This window comes from Cynoglossus semilaevis, chromosome 4 (genome assembly GCF_000523025.1).
Source record: "Cynoglossus semilaevis isolate Cse_v1.0 chromosome 4, Cse_v1.0, whole genome shotgun sequence".
Lineage (NCBI taxonomy): Eukaryota > Metazoa > Chordata > Actinopteri > Pleuronectiformes > Cynoglossidae > Cynoglossus > Cynoglossus semilaevis.
This window is the reverse complement of record NC_024310.1, coordinates 15,948,080-15,969,680: the sequence shown is the minus strand read 5'-3', so window position 1 is coordinate 15,969,680 and position 21,601 is coordinate 15,948,080. Positions and strand designations below refer to the sequence as shown.

The 21,601-nt window shown below is 39.5% G+C and overlaps 1 protein-coding gene across 1 annotated transcript in view; it reads left to right on the top strand.

Moving 5' to 3' along the window:
- The window catches only part of grik4 (glutamate receptor, ionotropic, kainate 4), a 261,758-nt gene that overhangs the window by 135,493 nt on the left and 104,664 nt on the right, over positions 1-21,601 (top strand). The window contains 2 exon segments of the mRNA XM_025055124.1: positions 7,036-7,200; positions 10,703-10,800. Coding sequence (XP_024910892.1) covers positions 7,036-7,200; positions 10,703-10,800 — 263 coding nt within the window.

Sequence of the window (21,601 nt, the reverse complement as noted above, 5' to 3'; positions counted from 1 at the left end):
CTCCTCTTCGGTGAAACGGTGCTTTCTCCAGTCTGGCGTAGATTTCTTCCTTCACTTCTCTTTCACAGCCTGTATTTTGTGGTGAACAGACGTCCATCTTCGTCCTGGCCTGAAGAGCTGGCCCCCGTGTGTTGTTGCTTTCATTATGAGGGTGACTGGTCAGGACAGCTCCAACTGGACTGTACACTGAAGACAACGGTGCTCTGTTTGCCACACTGGTTTTTTTTTTTTTTAGTCCAGGCCTAAACCTGGTCTGAAAGAAGTTTGAGATTAAATCTAAAAATGCATAAATTAAACACGGCTCCAAACTTCTTTTTACAAGACTTTTCCAGACTTTTGAAGTTCAAGACATCCATCCACTGACGTCCTCTATGATCAGTGTGTTTGGGCTATAATTACATTACAGGCGACACAGTGAAATCAGTCTCTTGTCGTCAGGTCTTCCGTGAGCGAGATTTTCTAATTATGTAGGAGATCACCTCTTCCACTTCCTGTGCCGGAGCACACCACGGGGCTTTGGTGTGGGATTGATTAAAGAGTGAAGCCAGCAATTCTATTTTCAATGCAATCAAGAACAGCCGACAAGTTGACTGTGGTCTGGTTCACAGTGTGTAGGTGTAGGTGTGTGTTATTGTGTGTATGTTTTGCTGTTATACCTACAGCTGGAAATGTTCTAGAAAATTATTAGAGTTGTGGGACGCTTAATCCTTGTGGGGACATTGTGCCGTAAGCTTAATCCTTGTGGGGACATTGTGCCGGTCGTATCTGGACGTAAGGATGTTTGAAGGAACAAGATGTGTTTTGATATTTGAAATGTGTGATTTAATCAGGAGTTGGAATTAAGTTTATTTCAGGGATTAAGATTACTCACCTATTTGTGGTAGTTAGGGTCAAAATAAGACGCTAAGGGACGTATGCTCAATCTGAAGAGCTCACAACGCACAAATACCAGTGTGTGTGTGTGCGTGTGTGTCTGTGTTTTCAATGAAAAATGATGAGGCTGACCTTTGGTTTATACCAAAAATAGTAAAAATGAGTTACATTTACTGACATAATGCTGACATTTAGCTCACACTTTGAATGTAAAAGTTTTATTTTAGTTGTCCTCATCTTTACCTCTGGCCTCTTAAAGTGACAAAAATAAAACGGAGGCGTGGTAGAGGCGTCGATAAAGGTCGCGTTTATGCATTATCAAAGGGCCAGACCTCTGCTGTCAACATATACTTTTATTTTACTCTTAGCAAACTGTGTGAAAAAACACAACATTTTTCTTTGTGTGTGAACGTGTGAAGTTTTTTGTTGTTTTATTTCAAATGACATCATATCATATGGAGCAGCTGTGGCCTAGTGGTGAAAGTATCTAGCTTCTGATCCAAGGGTCGGGAGGTTGTGTCTCAGCCCCACCAGGCCAAAAACCCCTTTACTTACCTGGCAGAAAAAGTAAAAGAACAAGAACTGTGTACATACACTGAAGAAAAAGGGGGGCAGTAACAGGTAGACGCAGGGGAGCGCACCCAGCAGGGCTGGAAGTGGAGCACCTGGTGAAGACGTTGACAAAAGACGAGACACCAGAAGTACAGAACCGATGGAACCACAGAGAGAACAGAGTTTGACACAGATGTCTCGTGTAACTGTTTAAAGTTGAACTTTATATGTTTTTACTGACACAAAATGCACATTGTAGTAACGTCATAAAAATATATACAAATAAAATAACAAGGGCCATAGATATTTTTTTCATAATCCTCCAAATGCACCCGAGTGAATTTAAAATTTGTGCTATTATGAATTTTTTACAGACGCTTCTTCCTTTTTCCTTTACAAGGTTATACACCAAACCCCCATAAGGAATGATAGATTTTTTTTCAACAGTTAAGGAGGGAAGGTTACGAGCAAAAGTTTAAGTTGGGTTTTTTTTCATCTACCATAGTGTAGAACAAGAGGCTGGTTTATTGAATAAAACATAGTGTGTGTAAAGACCAAATCCTCTGTGTGCTGGGAGTTGACACACAGTAGAAGGAAGGATTATTTTACAAGGGAAGGTTTCAATCCATCTGGGCACCAACAGGAACAATATGCAGGAATCGGTACTTGTAATTACTTTCTATATTTTATAATACTAGGTGATATTGCAGTATTTTCGTTCAGGCATTAGACAATTCAAGGTGTTCTGAATGGGGCTGTGTCCCAGTTCTAATGATGAACTCCTGGTGAACATCACATTTTAGCAGACCCGTTTGCCCCCCATATCACTGAGCCTGGTTGCAGTAATGAGGTGTCTTTATAGCACAGACAAAATTAATCTATAAGGTCAGGCCATATATTATGTAATAATTTTTAAGAAAAAAAATGAAAGTCAGTTTCTCAGGTTATTAGTTGGTCTTATTTGTGTTCTGGCCTTAGGTTAAATTTCACTATTGAGGAACAGGAAAGTGAACTCCTTGTCATTGTGACACAGCACACCACTGCACACAAACAAATGTGACCTCTGCATTTAACCCATCACCAAAGTGAGCGGGATGTGTCATGCTCAGAGCACCTCAGTGGTAACTTGGCAGCTGGTGGACTCGAACCCTCCGGATCCAAGTCTGCTTCCTTAACCACTAAGCCACCACTTCCCCTTACATTTGGATTGGCTCCATCAAATCACATTCCACTGTATTGTATTTACTAATAAGCTAACAAACAAGATCACTTCCTTCAGTTATGATGATCACAGTTGAGTCAGATGTAATGTGATTCACTGCACTTCACTGTTATTACAAGATATTGTGTTGAAAAGAGATAAATATTCAGTAGTATTTGGATTTCCTTGCAAAACACACAGTAACCTGGGATTACAGAAGCAGCTAATCCCATCAATCAAGAACTGTTTTATTTATTTTATTTTTTCAGAAATGCTCTTTTAATCCATGAGGTTGTCCTCTTAGTTCTTGAATCTTCTGTCTTTGAGACAATGCCAGCGTCTGCCAACCATCCATCAAACAAAAGCAGGTTTTAAAGCGTCTCATTTAGTTTGTCTGGTCATAAGCAGATTAAAGGATTCAAATCTGCATTCAGTCTGACGTTTCTCAAATTGTAAAACGCGTTCTACCCTGGGTTTAATCTGATCTTCTGGATGAATATTTCCTTTTGCTAAAAAACAAAACAAAAAACTGAACTGAAAAACTCTAAATGATGAAAACTCTTACTAACCATGTGTTTGAAGTATCGTTGTACATGTGGAGGGAGAGATGTGATCCTATTAGCTGTAGAAATATGACATTCTTCTTGCAGCTTGGGTTCTTAAAATTCCACACCAGCCTATTGTGAAGAATTTAACTCTGTTTGTAGAGTTTGTTCACAATAACTCGCTGCTGTTGCTTTTTTATGTTCCAGGAGTGTTACGTCTATAAAAAGGGAATTCAGCTGAGGGAGATTTAACATGGCTTTATTTAACAGGCGTTTCCACCTTTTTATGAATCTTTTCCTTTGAATCCCTGGCGTATCTTTTTGTTAGTAATTGGTTAGTTTTAGTGCATCAAGTCTGAGCTCATGCTCGGTTCGTGTGCAGCTCTGCAGCTCTGGTTTCAGGCCAGCTGTAGTGTGGTGAATAATATGGAGTCATCAGCAGAGCTGCTAAAAAAAATCTTCAATGAGCTTGAAGTTAATTTTGAATATTTAAAGAACTGTTCTACTGGGTGAGGTATAAAAATAAAATTAAATTAAAATGTAAAATTAAAAAAAATCTCTGGATTGTGTGGAAAAATAATTTAAGGGTTTTTTTTACCATCATTATTTTTTGTTCATTTTAAGGCATTTACCTTTGGGGATAATTAATAATAATTATCTTTACCTTTGTTCATTACATCTTGTAATTTTCGTCACCTCGGGAAAAATCATCAAGATTAACATTCATTATCTTTTGAGTGAAAATTAAACATTAATTCAATGACAGCGCTTCACTGACTAAATCGCTTTAAAGCAGAATTTACCACAGAGGTTCTCAACTGGAAAGTGAGGAGATGCACAGAAAAGTGCTTCCTATTAAATGAAATGAAAATGACACTCAAAATAAACCCACGTTTAATCCAATACCAGAGTGTGTTGACAAGTGTATCAAATTAGCTGACGTTAATCTGTTTCCCGAGACCTTTGTTCGTTTCCATGGTCTGGAAAATTCTATTAAACCCCAGGTTTCACGCATGTTTAGCATGTTCAGCGTAACATTATCTCCTCTTCCCTGCAACTTCCCGTGGCTCATGTGTGAGCAGACCACACGCCAGGCAGTTATTTAAACCGCCAGCTAGAAAGGAAGTGATTATTGATTCAGTTCATGAACGTACGTTCAAATATTTGCTCCAGCATCAGATCCCGAGGCCAGTATTTCACTGTGTGCAGCAGCCATTCAGCCAGTCAGCATTTCCTCCTCGATATTTAGTATTGGATAGAAACCATAATGTGCAGTTCTTTTTTTAACCAGATTTTATTAAAAGGAGATGCCTACAGCTTTGGAAATATAATACTCATTATAGCAGAGTCAGTGAAACTAAGCAGTCAAGCTGAAGGCCGTTAAAGCAAAACCACGAGCTGGAAGATGGAAACAAACTTTGCTTTAATTCACATCAGTGCAGTGTGCGGTGAAACGTCACACTCCTGGAAGAAGCTCTTGACTCAGAGTCTGGACTTAGAAAAAGGAACATTCTCCTAAAAACCATCGGTCTGAAACTCTGGGAAGATTTATGGTCATTCTGTGTGAAGGACTAGGTTAATTGTTTACTCTAAGTTTAGTGTGAATGAGTGTGAATGATAGTGGGGGTTTGATAATGGATGGGAGAAATATCTAGGATTTGTTCTTAAATCTTTGGTCACAGTGACGATAAATAAACATGTGGTGGTCATCAACTTGTTTTTCTCCTGTCTTTAAACCAGAAATGTTTTCAAAATATCCTCCAACGTCCTTTTACAGCTGCTGTTTACATCAGACGTGACGGACATTTTGACCTGACTACTGTAACGAAACATAATATTTTCACAGACCTTTGTCAAGGTTTGGAAAAGAAGCCAATGAAATAAAAAAGATTTTGTTTCCTTTTTAAAAAGAACTTAATTAAATACATTGGTTTTAGTAAATATTTTGTTTGATTTTGGCCCATTTTTCCAATGGCCTTCACTGAATGTACCACAGAGGGCCCAGTGAACCAGTGGTTGAGCTCTTCTCTACATGTTAGTGTTCATCATTTTGCCCCTAATCTTGTATTTTGGTCAGATTTTGTTATTGGTGATAAAAAACAAAACAAAACAGGAAGCTTCTAACTCGAAAAAAAAAAAAAAAAAAAAGGAAGCTTCTAACTTTCCAGCTCTGTAAACAACTGTTAACATTTAATCCAGTAATATTTCGACCTGAACCAACGACGCTCGTCCTACGATTATTTTCCCATTTGATCAACAGTGCATTTCACCTCCAATCGACTTGTTCCTGTTCCTTTCCTCCACCTTGTTGAATTCACACTTAACCAGTTAGCTTGTTTTTAAGGCCCCGCTCTCCTGTTGCTGTAAATTGAATGTGTTTCATTTCAGATCCTAGACTTCCCCAAAACGATTAATTATGATAACAAAGCTCGGCTAATGGCACCTTCTGTTGCTTTTATTGCCCTACCGGTCCCGACTGCAGACTTACTGGGGCATGTTGTAGATGTTGCTTGTTAATACAACCTCCTGATCTAACCGTGAAACTACTTTAGGATTCGATGGCTTAATGCTAAACGTTTTAAATGCAGCGTTTTCTCATTTTTAATTACGGCTGTTAAAGCATTGATGCAGAAAGTGGTTGGATTTAACTATCAAATCAGCACATTAAATATATCAGAGCAGTCATGGGTTGGATGTTCACACAGGTTTATTGTAACAATCCACATCCACTCACCGTGTGTCAGGGCCCTGGGGCGGTTTCAGCACCATGGACAGTTCAGCCGTCACATACAGAGGGAAATAACCAACGCTGTCTCCTGTCTGGTGGAACAAAGGAATAGCAAACCATTCATTACTATAGGTGATGAAAATACAATATTTATACTGTAAGGCAAGTACAGCGCGGCAGAGGTTAGCAGGTTAGCCCCAGACACAGGTGAATGGAATTGGAGTAATCCAGCCTCTGCTTAGTAAGAGTCAGGACCAAGGTGCATACTGGTCAAGACGGACGGACCACATATGAAAGCCGGGCGCAGTGTAGGAGTATTGTAGAGAAAAACTGTTATCTGTGTCTTCATTTGGGCTTCTTAACAGAAACCTGCGAAGATGATCAGCGTGTTTAGGAGGCATCGTAGAGCGTTAAATTAGGGTCAACTTTCACCAAGCACCAGAGCACAAACTTTACAGCCACGAACTATACATATAGTGGTGCAGGGTCCTAAAGTTCTCCCCAGGGATATATATATAAATATATATATATATATATATATCTGTCTATGTATATATGTATGTGTATATGTGTATATATGTGTGTGGAGAGTGAGCCACTGCATATACAGTATATGTATACCACACTCGACATTATAACATTGTGAGGGTTTCATTTCCAAGTTTCCTCGAACTACACCCCAGATAAGTGCAACATTTAAAAACTTTTATGCTTCCCAGCCTTGATTATTCAAATGAGATATTTACCCTCACCAGCACTCATCCTCTTAGAAACAGAACCATATGCAGCAGACTAAAAGCTTCTCCGATAAATGTGTGGTTTTGTTAAAAAACATTACTGTGCCTTTACGGGCGTTTTAGATTAATGGGGAGCAGCGTGTAGAAAATGTCATGGTGTTAGAGGTGATCATAAATCCCCCACACCTTGGGAGCAACCTTGACTGAAGTGAACTTTTGTTTTATTTCTTTAAAAAATGTCTTTAAAGGGCCGGATGTATCTTTACAGTTCCTCGGGCTCAGCGTTAACTGGCCATTTGTGGCAACTGTGGCTGGAAATAAGTGCTTTTACCGGGGTGGAAAATCTTATCCACTGTCTAAGGGGTTCCCTCATCATCTTCTTTTTGTTCTTCTTCTCAGCCGCCATCCTCGACGACCCTATGGAGTGCAGCCGAGGGGAGAGACTGGCCATCACACTGGCCAAAGACAACATCAACAGGAACTCAAACCGCTCCACTACCGGCAAACTGGAGGTGGACATCTTTGAGCTGCTGCGGGACAGTGAATATGAGATGGGCGAGACAAGTAAGTGACCAATCAGACTGAGGCAACTGGGTTTGCTATGATTGGCTCCCTGAGAGTTTACCCAACATGTCAATCATGTCAGTTGACTGATAAATCGTAGCAGTAGTGCAGGAAGATCAGATTAAAAATTAGGATGTTAGCCTAACTGCTTGATTGACATGAAGGTATGAGTTAATATAAAGGTCCATCAGGCACAGTGGCCTGGTTAGCTAGCCAAGAAACTTAGCTACAGCAACATGAATAGTATAGACAACTTATATCAATAGTATTATCAATTAGTGGAAGTGCATAGGTTTATTTTGGCAGCATTTTTACATTTTATTGTAAATACTTAAAGTAAATATCGACAACCAAAAGCTAATACTCTCCATCAATAAATTACCATTCTTGGCCATTAGGGGGCGTGTTAGTATTATTTTAAAAAAATAGATGGGTGCCCTATAAGTGTACGGCCCCCTCCCCGGGGAAACAAGTCGTCTGCCCTGCCTGAACAGGATGGACCAGAGGGTGAATATTTCCAGTTTTCTGTCCTTAGAAATGAACTTTCTTTACTGGTATTAAATAAGGAAGAATGCTGCTACAAACGTTTCTAAAAATGTGGTCATATTTGTTATTCACCTCATTGTCGTTGGTCTGAATCCAAAGTTCCATCTATTACCTGTGACCTTTACCAACAAGGTCTCTCAGTCTCTTTACTGGTCGTGATGAATTTTCCTAGTCATTTGTCTGATAGATGAAAACAATCCATGACCTCATGTGACCTTATCAACACAGGTTGTACTAATCCAATACATCAATTTTTTTTACTCCACACTCGAACATGGCGATGACTTGTTTTTATTAATTTTCACAACATCATCCGTAACCGATACAAAAGGTTTGGGTCTGCGGAAAACAGCCGATATGAACAGCTGTGACACAAATGCAAGGATGGATTTTCAATACCACACACACACACACACACGTCTGCCACCACACACACGCAGGCCATCGATGACTGCCTCTTTCACCGCGACGGGAACAGACTGTCACCCTGCGTGTGTGAGTGTGAAGCCGGTATTTTATGCAAACGGTTTGTGTCTGAGGGTGTGTGTAATTAGAGCCAGGGATTGGATTAGAGATGGATCAGCGGTTACTGTTAGATGGGAATACCTCAGAAGGGAAAAATGCTCGAGCCCTCATTTTTAGCAAACAGCTCATACATGAATGTGGTCACATTTGAAGGCAGTTTATGTCACAGCACGAGCTGCACCTCGATGTAGCCGTTAGCTTTAGCTCGTCTTCTTTCTTTTTTCGCAACCAGCAATTTGCAAAGAACTTCTTCCGTCAAAGTCATTACAGACCTAATCATTCCATGGTTGAATAGTTTCCATTGATCAGGGAAACTGATCAATGTCAAGAAAAAGGGGAATCGACTTCATTGGACCCCATGACCTTCGATTCAAAATGTGGTTGCAGGGACCTGCACAGATTTGTCTTAATGTTCCTTGGCACTAATTGACGTCCTGACACTGACGCCAGTGTCTGAAGAGAACACAGAAGAGTTTGAGTGCTTCATGTTCATTTTCTGCAGCAGGGAGCCATGGTACGATCGTTAAGTGAAATGTGTCAACTGTTGCAGAAATTTTTCCTTCCCTCCATCAGTAAGAAAATGAGCTTTTGTTCAACTCCCATGCTGCTAACTGCAGGGGTTAATGCAGTCGACAAACTTATCTGTGTGTTTTCTTTGGAGTTTATGTCTGAAGAATGAAAGTACAAGAGGTCCTTATGTTGGAGTACTGTTCCTACATTCACTACATACAGTCTGAGTTACGTTTGGGAATATATGGTGTGCAACAAACAAACAAAGCTGCCTTCCACATATAGCACTGTGATACGTATGTATCCATCCACTGCATTCGCCAAATAATTTCCATTGTTGTTCTAATGAGTGACGTCACCATGAAAACCCTGTGGGACGTTGTAAACCAAGGACCACCTCATATTTGTCTGAGTGTTGGTCTAAGTCCCAGTTTGAACCTTGAGAAGGAGCTATTTCAATTTAAATAAATGTAGTTGTCATTTAAGAAATTTTAAAATATAGCGTATAGCCTTATAAGCAAAGATGGAATCAGTTAATGGGCCGGTTTCAGACACTAAAATCATTTTATTGACAACACCAATCAAAACCTGTTGTCAGCAGGGAGCCGGTAAACTTTTTTTTCTCCCTGACGTCTTCACTCTTTTGACAATAAATACACAGTTCTGAATAACTTTGGATTCGTAACAGACAACAAATGAACTTTGACTGCAGTCCAATTGATTTTTCTGAAACCCCCGCTGTTTCACTGTGTTTTTAAAAATCATTAACAGTTGTGAAAAATCTCAGAAACTTGTTCTCTTATACATTTAGCCTTGTGAGAGTTGGGGGGTGTCTGTGAAGACAATGGTAAATGAGTCAAGGCAGGAGAACGGTTCAATAAGATAACAATGAAATAGATAAACAACTCAGATCACATTGATTTCTCTGTAACAAAAATTTAATGGTTGCATAATATTCACCAAGGGAAATATAAGAAATAACTAAGTGTAGACAGAAACCCTTATATTAAACAGTGTGTTTAAAATAAACATTTTTATGATAAACATTATTTATTCAGGGTCAAAAAGAAACAGGTCAACCTTTGGTTTTGTAACTAGAAAAGATGTAATTAAAATTGTTAACACAGACCAGCAAAAATCACATAAAAAATATATTTTTTGCTATAAACTGCCTTACAGTCCATGAGTGATATAATCCAAAATGTCCATAAAAGTTGTTTTCTAAGAATTTGAGATAAAGTCTTAAAACCTGGACTTTTTGCTTCAAAGTCCAAATCTGCTCTCAGAGTCGACCTGTGAGTCTGTGTTAGATAAAGAATGTCACAGTGACAGACTCAGTCATGTGGACCACAGAACGCAAAGAAACACTCAGAGGGTGAAAATGTTAATGAATAAAGACATGTTTGTTATCCCTACGGTAATGTCTGGAAATCCATGTTCACGTAAAAAAAAAGTGTGTGTGTGTGTGTATTTGGGAATGTTGTGCATTGGCTCAAAAATATTAAAATGTCAGGTTTGATTCCTCAGGCTCTCTTTCATTCTTTAAGGCTATCGCGCTAATAAGAGCACCATCGACGTCTGAGCCTCTGATCAGCAGAAGCTGTCAGAGATTTTTCACATGTACATCACGTTTACCGTAATGAATGTAGACAAATGCTTTTGGCCTTATACCCGCTCCACTAACACTTGTAGACTGTGGCTCCCTGGGGATGATAGAAGTGCTGGCTCAGGTTCTCGTCTGTTTGGATTCGGAGATCGTCAGCATGTGCATCCATTAACATCTGACTGCAGGGAGGCCGTTATATTGGCGAAGACGTCCGGGGTTTTTTTTTTTTAAGAAATTCTGCACCTGACTTACCCACATTGAAGCAAGCTTTTTCTCACCACTGTTTACTCTCTCCTCCCTTGTTTGCTTCCCCAGTGTGCCAGATCATGTCTAAAGGGGTAGTCGCAGTCCTCGGACCCTCTGCCAGTCCAGCCTCCAACTCCATTATCAGTAATATCTGTGGGGAAAAGGAGGTGAGTTTCTGTGTGTTTGTGCATCCTGCTGCCGAACTCCACCAGAAAGACAGAATGTCGAACAATGATGCTCATTAAAAAACAGTGTTTTGTTTGTTTTTTCGTTTTTTTTTTTATTTTTTACTTCGATTCTTCTTTGGGAGCTCAGGGGAATGACAACTTGTTAGTGGAAAAATGATGAAATGCCCCACAGCTATCGTTTTCAGTCGGAGTCAAATCAAAACAGTGCTGGACATTTTCTTTACTCCATTCTCATCATTAGCTGGGAGCTAGCAGACACTGTTTTCTGAATAGAAACAAACATTTATTTTTGTCTGTTTGCAGCAATTAATGTGGGATAAGGAGGAAGAAAACCTCCCTGACATGTATGCAGTGCATGTATAGTCTCGTGCTTTGACTCTCTTCACTAATATAATCATGTCTCCAGTCTTATATAGGGGAAAAATCTGTAGGACTGAAATAAATGCGTATAGTAGATAAAGGAGCCTGATAATATTGAATATGAGTCAACAGGGATTCATTCAATAACAAAGACACCTTACAATGAGTGTTTAGTGAAAACCACACTGTTCTAACCTTGTGAGATGAATGGTGGAAGCAGACAATGGCCCTGGGTCAATGGCTGGAGGGAAAGATTCAAGTCTCACGACCACCGTCTTCCAAAGTAGAAGTGTCGCCTGAAAACAAAGGGTCGTGTCGTCAGTATAGGAGTGTGTTAATGACAGGCTTTGGCTGCTCGGGGTCGCGCAGTGGTCCGTAGGTGCAGCAGTCATGTGGAGACGTGCTGTGCTCGCAGAAGCAAACACTGATGCAAGAGCTTCAAAGACCTCACAGCTGTGATTCCTTCAGCACGGGTTTGATGAAAGTACAAATAAACAAGGACACGGAGCAGATTTACGGGAAATGACTAATAATTTTGATGTATCCTTTAAAACCTCTTATTGTACCACATAATATTATAGGCAAATATCAGATATTATATATGACCCTGTTTTGCTGCTAATTGTTCACAGCCGTCAGGCTTTTCATTAGCAGCTGTGTGACGGCGTCTGTTTCACCGCAGCCCATCTCCGTAATGATACATCAGTCTGCTGTAGTTAGACACAACGGGGCCCCCTGCTGTTAATAAAACCCTCGATGGTATCGACTGATGGAGGAAGCATCTTAAAAACTGACTGTGATAATGATAACAGTGGACCGATATTTAACACCACATGATGTGAGAGGGACACTGTTTTGATTCCAATATTTTTAATTATATGTAAATAAATTAACGTAAACTTACGTAACGTACTTCCTGGGCGTGGCTTATTTTCTGTGCGCCTCCTTCCTGCAGAGGATGATGCAGCGTCATGATGATAAAATTAACAACAGGACATTTAACGACTCTCTGACCTTTTCAGTGGATCTGAAGGAGAGACTGAGCTTTTATAGGAGGAGAAGCTGAAATACATTTTTCGGTAAAAGTAAATCGTGACAAATTAAACACCATGAAGTGAAATGTCTCTATTTTTATCTCACTGTCTGTTCAGTCTCTCACCCCACCAAATGACATCACTACCGGAGGGCTGCCAAATGACTAAAATTGTACTAACTACAAGGCAGCTGTAGATTCGAAATGATTAGTCAAGATTAATTGAATTCATGTTTAATTGTGGTTAATTAGGATAAATCAGCATTCCTAAATAGGAGAACAAATTCTGTGTAATACAAATAACAGAAATAACAGAAAGCCAAATAACTACTGAAAATTAGGGGGCACAGCATCAGTTTAAACAAATGTAGCTTTGTTTTACATCTTGAGTATTTTCCTTTATCATATTTCAAGCTAAAAAAAAGATGAAAAAACAAAGGAAGCTGTGAAATTCTTTGTGTCGTTGTTGCTGCGTCCTTTGATATGCCTGCTGTAAGACTTCGTTCTCATTCCTACAGATGAGGTTATTGACAAATAGGACCATTGCAGCTTCTGATTGGATAAAGCAATATGGGATACTGGAAAGCCTAGATTACCTGTCACATCACAGAGACTGAGAGACCTCCGAGCACGGAGAGAACACTCTGTATCTATATATATATTTATCAGTTACTCCGAGAACGTTAATGTAATTTACTTAAAGTATTCCTCTGACACTGGCAGCTAATGGGACCACGCTGCCGCAGACCAGGACAAACCACAGACGTGGTCATCAGAAGATCTGGGCTGTAGGCCTGCAGTCATGGCCCTGGTGGGAAGGGTGGCTGTGTAACATGAACACAGCTGCAAAGTCACAGCTGTGTGTCCAGGAGATGAGGATCTTCGGTTCTGTTCTGTCCCTACTTCTCCAGGAACGTACAGTGACATCTGTATTTGAGTCACACACTACAGTAGCTCATTACACTGATTGGGTCGGTCGTTCCCTCCTGGTGGGTGAAAATCAGTCACCACAGTGTGTGTATTTCTGGTACAGCTACATTTATGGGGACATCTTTCTGGAAATGTACCTTTGCCGTGGTAACACCTGGTTCTTGTGGGTCCTAACTGAGTGACAGGCTGTTCTGAGATACAGAATTTAGTTTGGAGGTAGGATTAGATTTAGGGTCAGATTAGAGCAGGGGTAAGGATTAAGATTAGCTATACTGTATAACTGCGTACGTTAAGGTTCGGGTGTGTTTGTGTCTTCCTGGTAGATCTATACCTGTGGGGACATTTTTGGAAAACTATGTCAGAATGTCAGGCTGTTCTTGTATTAAGGAGCAACTTAGTGAACTTAGAATATCTGAAGAATCTGTGTCAACTTTTTAGGTTAAAGACTAATCTTTAGGTTAAGGATGAGCTGTAGAGTTGGTGTAGTTGAAGGTAGGTGTTTGGGAGAGGGATTCTTTTTTAATTGCAAGACACGTATTTGTGTGTGTGGCTAGGTGTTAACTCAAGCATTTTTGTGTTTATGCAGTATATACACTATCAAGTATATATAAGCCGTGCTAGGGATCATTTTTTATGTTCATTGCTGTAGAGCAGGGTTGTCAAACATACAGCCTGCAGGCTAAAACCGGCCCTCTAGGGTGATCAATCTGGCCCGCTTGATGAAATTTGAAAATGAAAAAAAAGCACAAACACTTCCTGTTCAGGATATTTTTTATAAAATTATATTTCATTATATTAGAATAAATAATTTTAAATATCTAATATACAGATAAAATTATATTTCATTATATTAGAATGAATAATTTTAAATATCTAATATATTTGTACTTAGCCTGCGGACGAAGGGGAAAAACATCGTAACATAAATAACATCAGTATTGCTATTCATAGTTAATTAGATAATTATGTTATATGTGGCCCATAAACCAAAATAAGTCTAAACTAAGTAAGTAAACAACTAACCTGATCACTTAACCAGCTCTTGATCTCTACATTCCGACACACCCTCAGTTGGTACCAGGATTCAAACTAGTGCTCTTCTTGCTGTGAGGCAACAGCTTTATCCGTTTTCCCACCTTGAATCAAATGAAGAAAAATAAAGCTGTTCCTTCTTTTTTTTTTTTTTTTCCTCAACCCCTAAAAAGAGAAACTCCGCCTGGTAAGTTACAGGAACCAATTTTGACAACATTAAACGTCCATTACAGCGTGTAAGTGGAACAGTCAGAAGTTCAACTCCTCAGAGCTGCAGAGCGAAGATTTAACAGAGAGATGGAAGAAAAAATACTTTCAGTTCTTTGTGGAAGACACATCTCCCAATAACCGAGGGTCACACTCATTCAGCAGCAGAGCAGAGAAACAGACCATACTTCAGCAGCAACGTCAGTACAGATCCACAGCCAACCCTGTGGCCTGTGTGTCAGTAAGCCGTGGAAAATAAAGAAAATAACTATAACAATAAAAAAAGCTCTAGCGTTCAATGCATTAATGCATATCTACAATTCTTATTTCAGTGTTTAATTCAAGGCGTACGGTCTATGGGTATTGCTGTTATGTTGGTGTGTTTGTGTTTATCTGTTGATCTGGTTCCCCACTCTGAGTGTATGAGGCTACAGGTGCTGCTGCCTCAGCTGGTTGCCTGGGACCCTGGCAGTAGTCTAGTAGCTGACAGACCTCACGAGGTGATCAGCACATCAACGTCCTGCTCCTATCAGTCACTGCACTGGGGCTGCCGGGGCTTTTTTTTTTTTTTTCCTGTGGGGTGACGAAGAGTGGAACTGAGCCATCTGCTCCTCACGCTAATATTGACTAATGGAAAAACAACGAGTGCACAGGGGTTGACAGTGCACGTCATGTTCGCAATTTGTTTCCATCTTATACAGTGTGGCAGTAATAAGACTTCAGGGTCAGGGCTTTAGGAATTTGGACTCATTACTGTGGACCTCAGACCATGAAATTTGGTTCGGGACAGACTGTGCCGCTGCCGTCTTCTGCTGCCAGTCTATACGTTACTGCCACAGATAGAGAAGCTGGAGCCAGCAGTGAAAGTTTCTCGGTGGTTTTGTTGTTGTGTTTCTCAAGGATAAAATGCCGTATTCCTATTTATGAGTGGTGGCTTTCAGAATACAGAATAGACTCAAGGACTTTTCACTCATTTGCATAAAACTGTGTTTGTGTTCGCTATTTTTTTCACTGGCATTTTTGTACATGGCTTTCATGGAAGAGGGTTTTTTCTGAAAGCTGAAAATTATTAAAGTCACCGTAGTGAAATGTGGAAAAGACTCTGTTCTTGTCAATAGAGAAGAGAAGATTTGATTAGAGATGAGTCAGAAGTCAGAGTCTCAGAGTTGATTTGCTTTACATTATTACTTTAATAATAATAATAATAATTCTTATACACTATATATAATATTATGGTGTAATGACTACTTATTAAGGAATTCATTATTGTTGTTGTTGTAGAAAACCATTTCTGACAAATATTGGTGACTTTGAAATGGATTATTTTTTGGACCTTCAGCATTTATTAGCCTCCGCATGCATGACATACAGTTACTGGATGTCAGTAACTGTGCTATAACATGAAGGGTGAGTGTTGAATTTACACTAAATGATAGTTGATACTATGTCAATATTGAAAGAGAGAATAGATTAAAGAGTAGGACTTAAAAATCTAAAATTAATATCTTTAATTATTTTGAAATGCTTGTAAGTAAAAAAGAGGTGTTTTTTTTTATAATAGCAGGAACACAGGAACCACTTGTCTACATCCTCTACATTTTAAAGTGCTTGTGTGTTGAAAAGGTTGGAGAAGAAACAGCCTCAGATTTTCCAAAGGTCAAAATGATCGGTTAATTATTGAAGCAGAATTTTGAATATTTTTCTTATCATTTTTAGATCAAATTAAAAAAAAGAAATAGATTGTTTTTATATTCAGGAATGTTTAAGGGCAGTTAATCATTGATTCATCAAAATTAATCATAATGTTAACAGAACCCATTCAGTAAATAGACATTGTTTATGTTCAACAAGGTAAGAGTTGTTGCAGTCTTTATAATATATTTACCTCAGGAAGAACTGACTTCGATCTGTAACTCCTATAATCCCACCACTCTGGCACAATATGGACAAACAGATCAACAGATCTTTTGGCGAGTAGAAACATTGGACTTTCATGTTCCACAGACCTCCATCAGGACGGTTTGATGTTGTTCAACGTGGTGTGAAAGCGATGCTGCCCCTGAACTGGCAGAAGCCACTGTTCCACAGACACAATGAGTGGTTAAAGCCGTGGTGCAGGTCACTGCTCATGAGCAGACACTGGACGAAACCCACCTTTCATAAGGTGGAATCACAACATTTACTATCTACTACTTCTACTTCACTTCTACTTCATGTAGGGCTTCCATTAAAGCTAAAACTTGTTCCTTAAAATACTTAAAAAACTTGGTGTGTTCAGACATTCTCTCACACTCTTCTGTTTGTCCAGAGAGTGTGAACGTGCACAAACACATTTAGACAGACAGGTTGTCTGGCAGCTCGGTGTCACACACGGTTTAAAATCACTTCCTGTGACCTGAAAATTCAGACCGCCAACCCGGAAAATCCTCTCTGAGCAGAAAGCACATCCACACCAAACATCACTCCACACCACAGGCCACGGTGGCCGTTTACGGCAAAAACTTCAGGTGCTGCGTTTGTCCCTCAAAAACAGGCAGCAGCACAAGAGTCAGCTCCAAAAAAAGACTTGAAATGATTCCATTAAATCATCAACTTAACATTCAGATGTTTTTTTTTTCCAAGTGAATTGAATCCATTTGTGTGAGGTTTGTTTTTTCCCACTGAACCCGTTTTTGTTGGAACTCCACTCTCTCTTTATTCAGTCTCAGTTAAAGGTGTTAAACTGTGACACAATTCAGTCAGCACACAGACAGGGACAGTCTTAGAACTGAGCCCTTAACAAGAGTCAACTACTGACTTTTTACCAACTACAGTCCTTTGCTATTTAACAGGATTTTATTTAAAAGAAACATCTGGATCGCAGACCAGAGATGGGGCAGCACAGTTCCTGTTGGGTCATCCAGATCCAACCTCAGCTCAGCTCACTCATCTTTACATAACCCTTTGTATTATACTATATGAAAGAATGAACAACCTTTAGTTTTCTCTTTACATACCGTATTTCACATCATTTCCTCTGGGCCTCAGCTAATATGACTTTACGACATTCTCAAAGAATTCCACCCATTCCCAGGACTTGTCCTTGGGCTCACTTGGCTTATCATCTATTCTTCTCGTTCTTTTCATCTGTCTCATACTCTCTCATTTCAACCACCTAAACATTGTCTGCTGCTATTCCTCCCTTTAATGTCGGCGTCAGCCATTGACGATGCTCAGGTCAGGAGAGAGTGTGGCAGTGGCAGCTCCAGTGTCTGCCCGTCCTTAATCACTCTCCATCACTGACATGGTGACTGAGGGCGTAGTGGTATTAATTCGCCGTGTCGATCCTGTTCTGCTCGCAGGAGTCGGCTCACGGCTCGTTTCTCTGACATAATTGGGCCGTACTGTCACTGTACATAAAGGCAAACAGCCAAATATCCCCAAGCAACTTTTTTGTTTGGTATCAGTTGACACATGGCTCTGGTACACAGCTGTATTTAATGTTTAATTTGAATTTAAAAATGTTGTGATGCTGTACAGTATCTGTCTTGGTCTTTCAGAGAAGTTTTCATCTCGGCCCCAGGTCTCTGATACTGCAGGACAGTTGCTAAAATTTTTGGTGGACAAAATTTTGGTTTACAAAAGTAACAAAAAAACTACTACTAACTTACGCTGATAGAGCATAGATCACATTTGAATTTAAACTGTACTGCTGGAGATATATGTGTTGTTAAAGGGTGGATTTGGTGCACAGGTACAATAAGTTTAGTCAAAGACAAAGTTGTCATTATTATGAATTTTAAATTCTTCTTCTATATATATGTATTTATATATATATATATATATATGTATATATATATATATATATACAGAATTAAATAATTAATTATTGTCATCACATATGTTTCAATAAACATGATAATCTAGGACTCCGTGTCAGTCTGTGCAGGTGTTCAGGTGTGTTTCCTGTTGTTGCCTGATCTTAGTTAGAGGAGCACAGCTGTCCTCTGTTTCCTCTGACCTCTCCTCCACACTGTTATTGATCCGTCTCATTCGCTGCTGGCCAGCAGTCGCTCCACTCTGTGAGCTTTTATTTTTGTCACCAGAATGTAGTCTCCAGATTCGGAGTCCAGCATCAAAACCAAGGAAAACAGAGATTCTCATTCAACCCTGTGGTGCGTTCAAGGCTGTGAAAAAATAGCAACTTATTTATATGTTGTTTATGTCTCATTATGATGTGACAAAACCAAACGGTGACTTATTCATCCACCACATGTCTGAAAATGTTGCTCAGCTTCTCATCTGTGTTATAACCTGAACATCTTCCAGTCATTTGTCTCTTCATCAATGTGTTTTATTTGTACCCAAAAGTCCGGATTCTTGAAGTTTTGAAGCCATTTATTCACATTGAAATAGGCCAGTCTTCAATAAGTCTGAAGAAGGAAGGAAAGCCACGCCCCCACTACCCTCCCACTCCTCCCTCTGAACTGGCTAATCAATGAGATAGAGATCTGGTGGTCAATGTTCCACTCCCTCTAAAAGGCGCCATGGGATGTTGAGCCTCCTTCATCTTTATCATTGGTCTGTTTCTTGCTCCGACCACTGGGACTGGGACACAGCCTTATTACTAGTACAAATAGAGATCAGGCAGCACGAGCTCAGAGTGGAGGGTGTTTGCAGTTAGAGATGGAGATTCTCAACAGGAAGTCAGATGATAAGAGTAGTTTTTTTTTTGTTTTTTGTTTTTTTTTGCTTTCCCTTCATAAGATTCTCTCAGTTTGTTATTTAAAGATGTAAACAGATCCTGTCCCAAACCCAAACCCATTAAAGTCTGGCGTAGTGAAAGAGAATCAGGTAGATAAACTACTTCCTGCTCTCTCCATCCCCTGCCACCCTGCAGCCTCACCCCTGCCAGCTCCAATCTACCCAGTCCAGCATTGGCATCACTATTGCTGACTGATGGACAGTGTCTCCAACAGCATCTGTTCTCCTAATGCCTCGTGGCCAACACATAACTCTCTGGCAGGCAATAAGCTCCATCCAGCCAGACTTCATACTCTCTTCATACTCTCTGCTCTGTTAGTTCATTTTTCTTTAACTGGAGATCTCTTGAAAACTGATTAGCTACGTCCACTTTCTGACAGTAAATGAGCCGTTCTCCATCTGGACGCAGTTAACCTTGTCCTCAGTCGAGTGAGATGGAATGACTGACTGCTCTTGACTAGACTGCATTGACAGTTTGTTTTTTATAATTTAATTTATAATTCCTGCCAAATTGTGTATTCCATGCTTTTTTAGCCTGGTAAACATGTGTTAAATCCAACACCACAGGCAGAGAAATGATTGGCATGAATGCAGGGGGCAGTGGACGGGACATCAGACATCACTGGTTTGACCAGTGTTTGCTGAGATCTTTGCTCAAAGGTACTGGTCGTGTGCTGTTCTCCAGAAGTTGATGTTTAAGTTTTGGTTTTATTAGTGGTGTCAAAATGAACGTGACGGATGCAATAATTCATTTTTGAAGATTAATAACACGTGGGCAGCATGTTGTCCATTGATTGTCCAGTAAGTCCCCCGTCCAACTGTTATACTTAGTTGATACACATGTTATGATTAACACACAGTAGAATTGTCCAGGTTAGCTGTAGAACCCCGGCTCGTGTTGACATCATCTCTGGGAGACGAAGGTGTAACGCCACTATAGTTTGATCTTCAACGGTTTTGAACGTAACCTTGACTTTTCCACAAAGGCAGTGTCATCAAAAGTCGTTGAATCCGTTACAAAAGTGAAGAAAAATCCTTTGTTGTTTTGGCAAATATTTCATCATCAGACTGACTGGTTTTTGAAAATGTGCTTCTTTGGATTCGTTTTATGAGCTAATCTGCTGCGGTTTTATTGTAATTAGAGTGTTTGTGCGCGTGTGCGTGTTTGTGTGTGTGGCTTGTGCAAATCCTGTGTCCTGCGAGAGTTTCCTCATTAAACGCCTGTCAAAACTGTCTACACACCTGTCAACAGACAGCTGCTGCGTCACACACACACACAAACATACACTTACACCCACCGCACACTCACAGAACAAACCCCTTATTGGGAGCACTTTTCCAAGACGTGATGCTTCCCTTAGCACCTCACCCTCAACTATTAAAAACACTTAATCTAATTTGAACCTTATTGTGAAACCCAATCTTATCCAGATAAAATCTCAGATTACCCTTCTGCTCAGTGGAGACCTGGAAAACGTCCCCAAAACAATTAGAATTTCAAAAATGTACATGCAGCTTAACCAAAAGCACACACAAACACACACACACATTTAACTTCCAGTAATTCACACTATTGGTAATAAAGACATATGTTTGTTTGTTCAGACATTTTAAAACCTTTAAACACATTTGTGCTCCTTTCAGGTAGAAATGAAGGAATCGTATAAAAACACAACAGGTGCAGATCTATAAAATCTAATAAAAAGACAGAGTGCAAACAAAGTGCACTAATAGAAAGAAAACCTGGACCACCTGCGAAGTAACATCCATTTCTTTAATGCACTTTGACACAGATGTTATTTCCAGCCACGGGGAGGACTTTTCGAACACCTTGAGTGGAGCTGGAGAACATGTGGTTGTTAGGAGATTATTATAGTCAAGACTTTATGCAATACAGCGGGGGTCCTTAACACTTTTCAAGCCAAGGACCCTCCAAACTAATGGAATAAAGGAACAGAGACCCCCAACCATATAAGAATAATGCATAGCCAGAAGCCAAATAGAAATATATGTTTTCATTCCATAATAGGCTGCAGAAGAAAGACACAAATCCATCTGTTGATGTGTCAACATCAGTTGAGCAACAGAAAAAACAGAAAAGAACAGAAAATTTCCCCCTGCAGTTTTACCCCCTCAGGATTTACAGACCCTACTTCCGTAGACTTCTGCAATAAATAATAGTAACTAGACTAAATATATATGCATATATATGTATACATATATATACATATATATTAACATATATACATATATATATTAGATTAGATAATTTAAATATATACAAGCAATATACTGTTGGGATTCATCTTTTTAATATTAATATACAATATATAATAGTATAATATATAAAGTGTTATATTTGTATATATATATATATATATATATATATACACATAATATATATATATAGTATGTATGGTCACTGGTTCTGTCCATTGTTGTACCAATGTTGACCACTAGGGTGTTGAAGGGTGG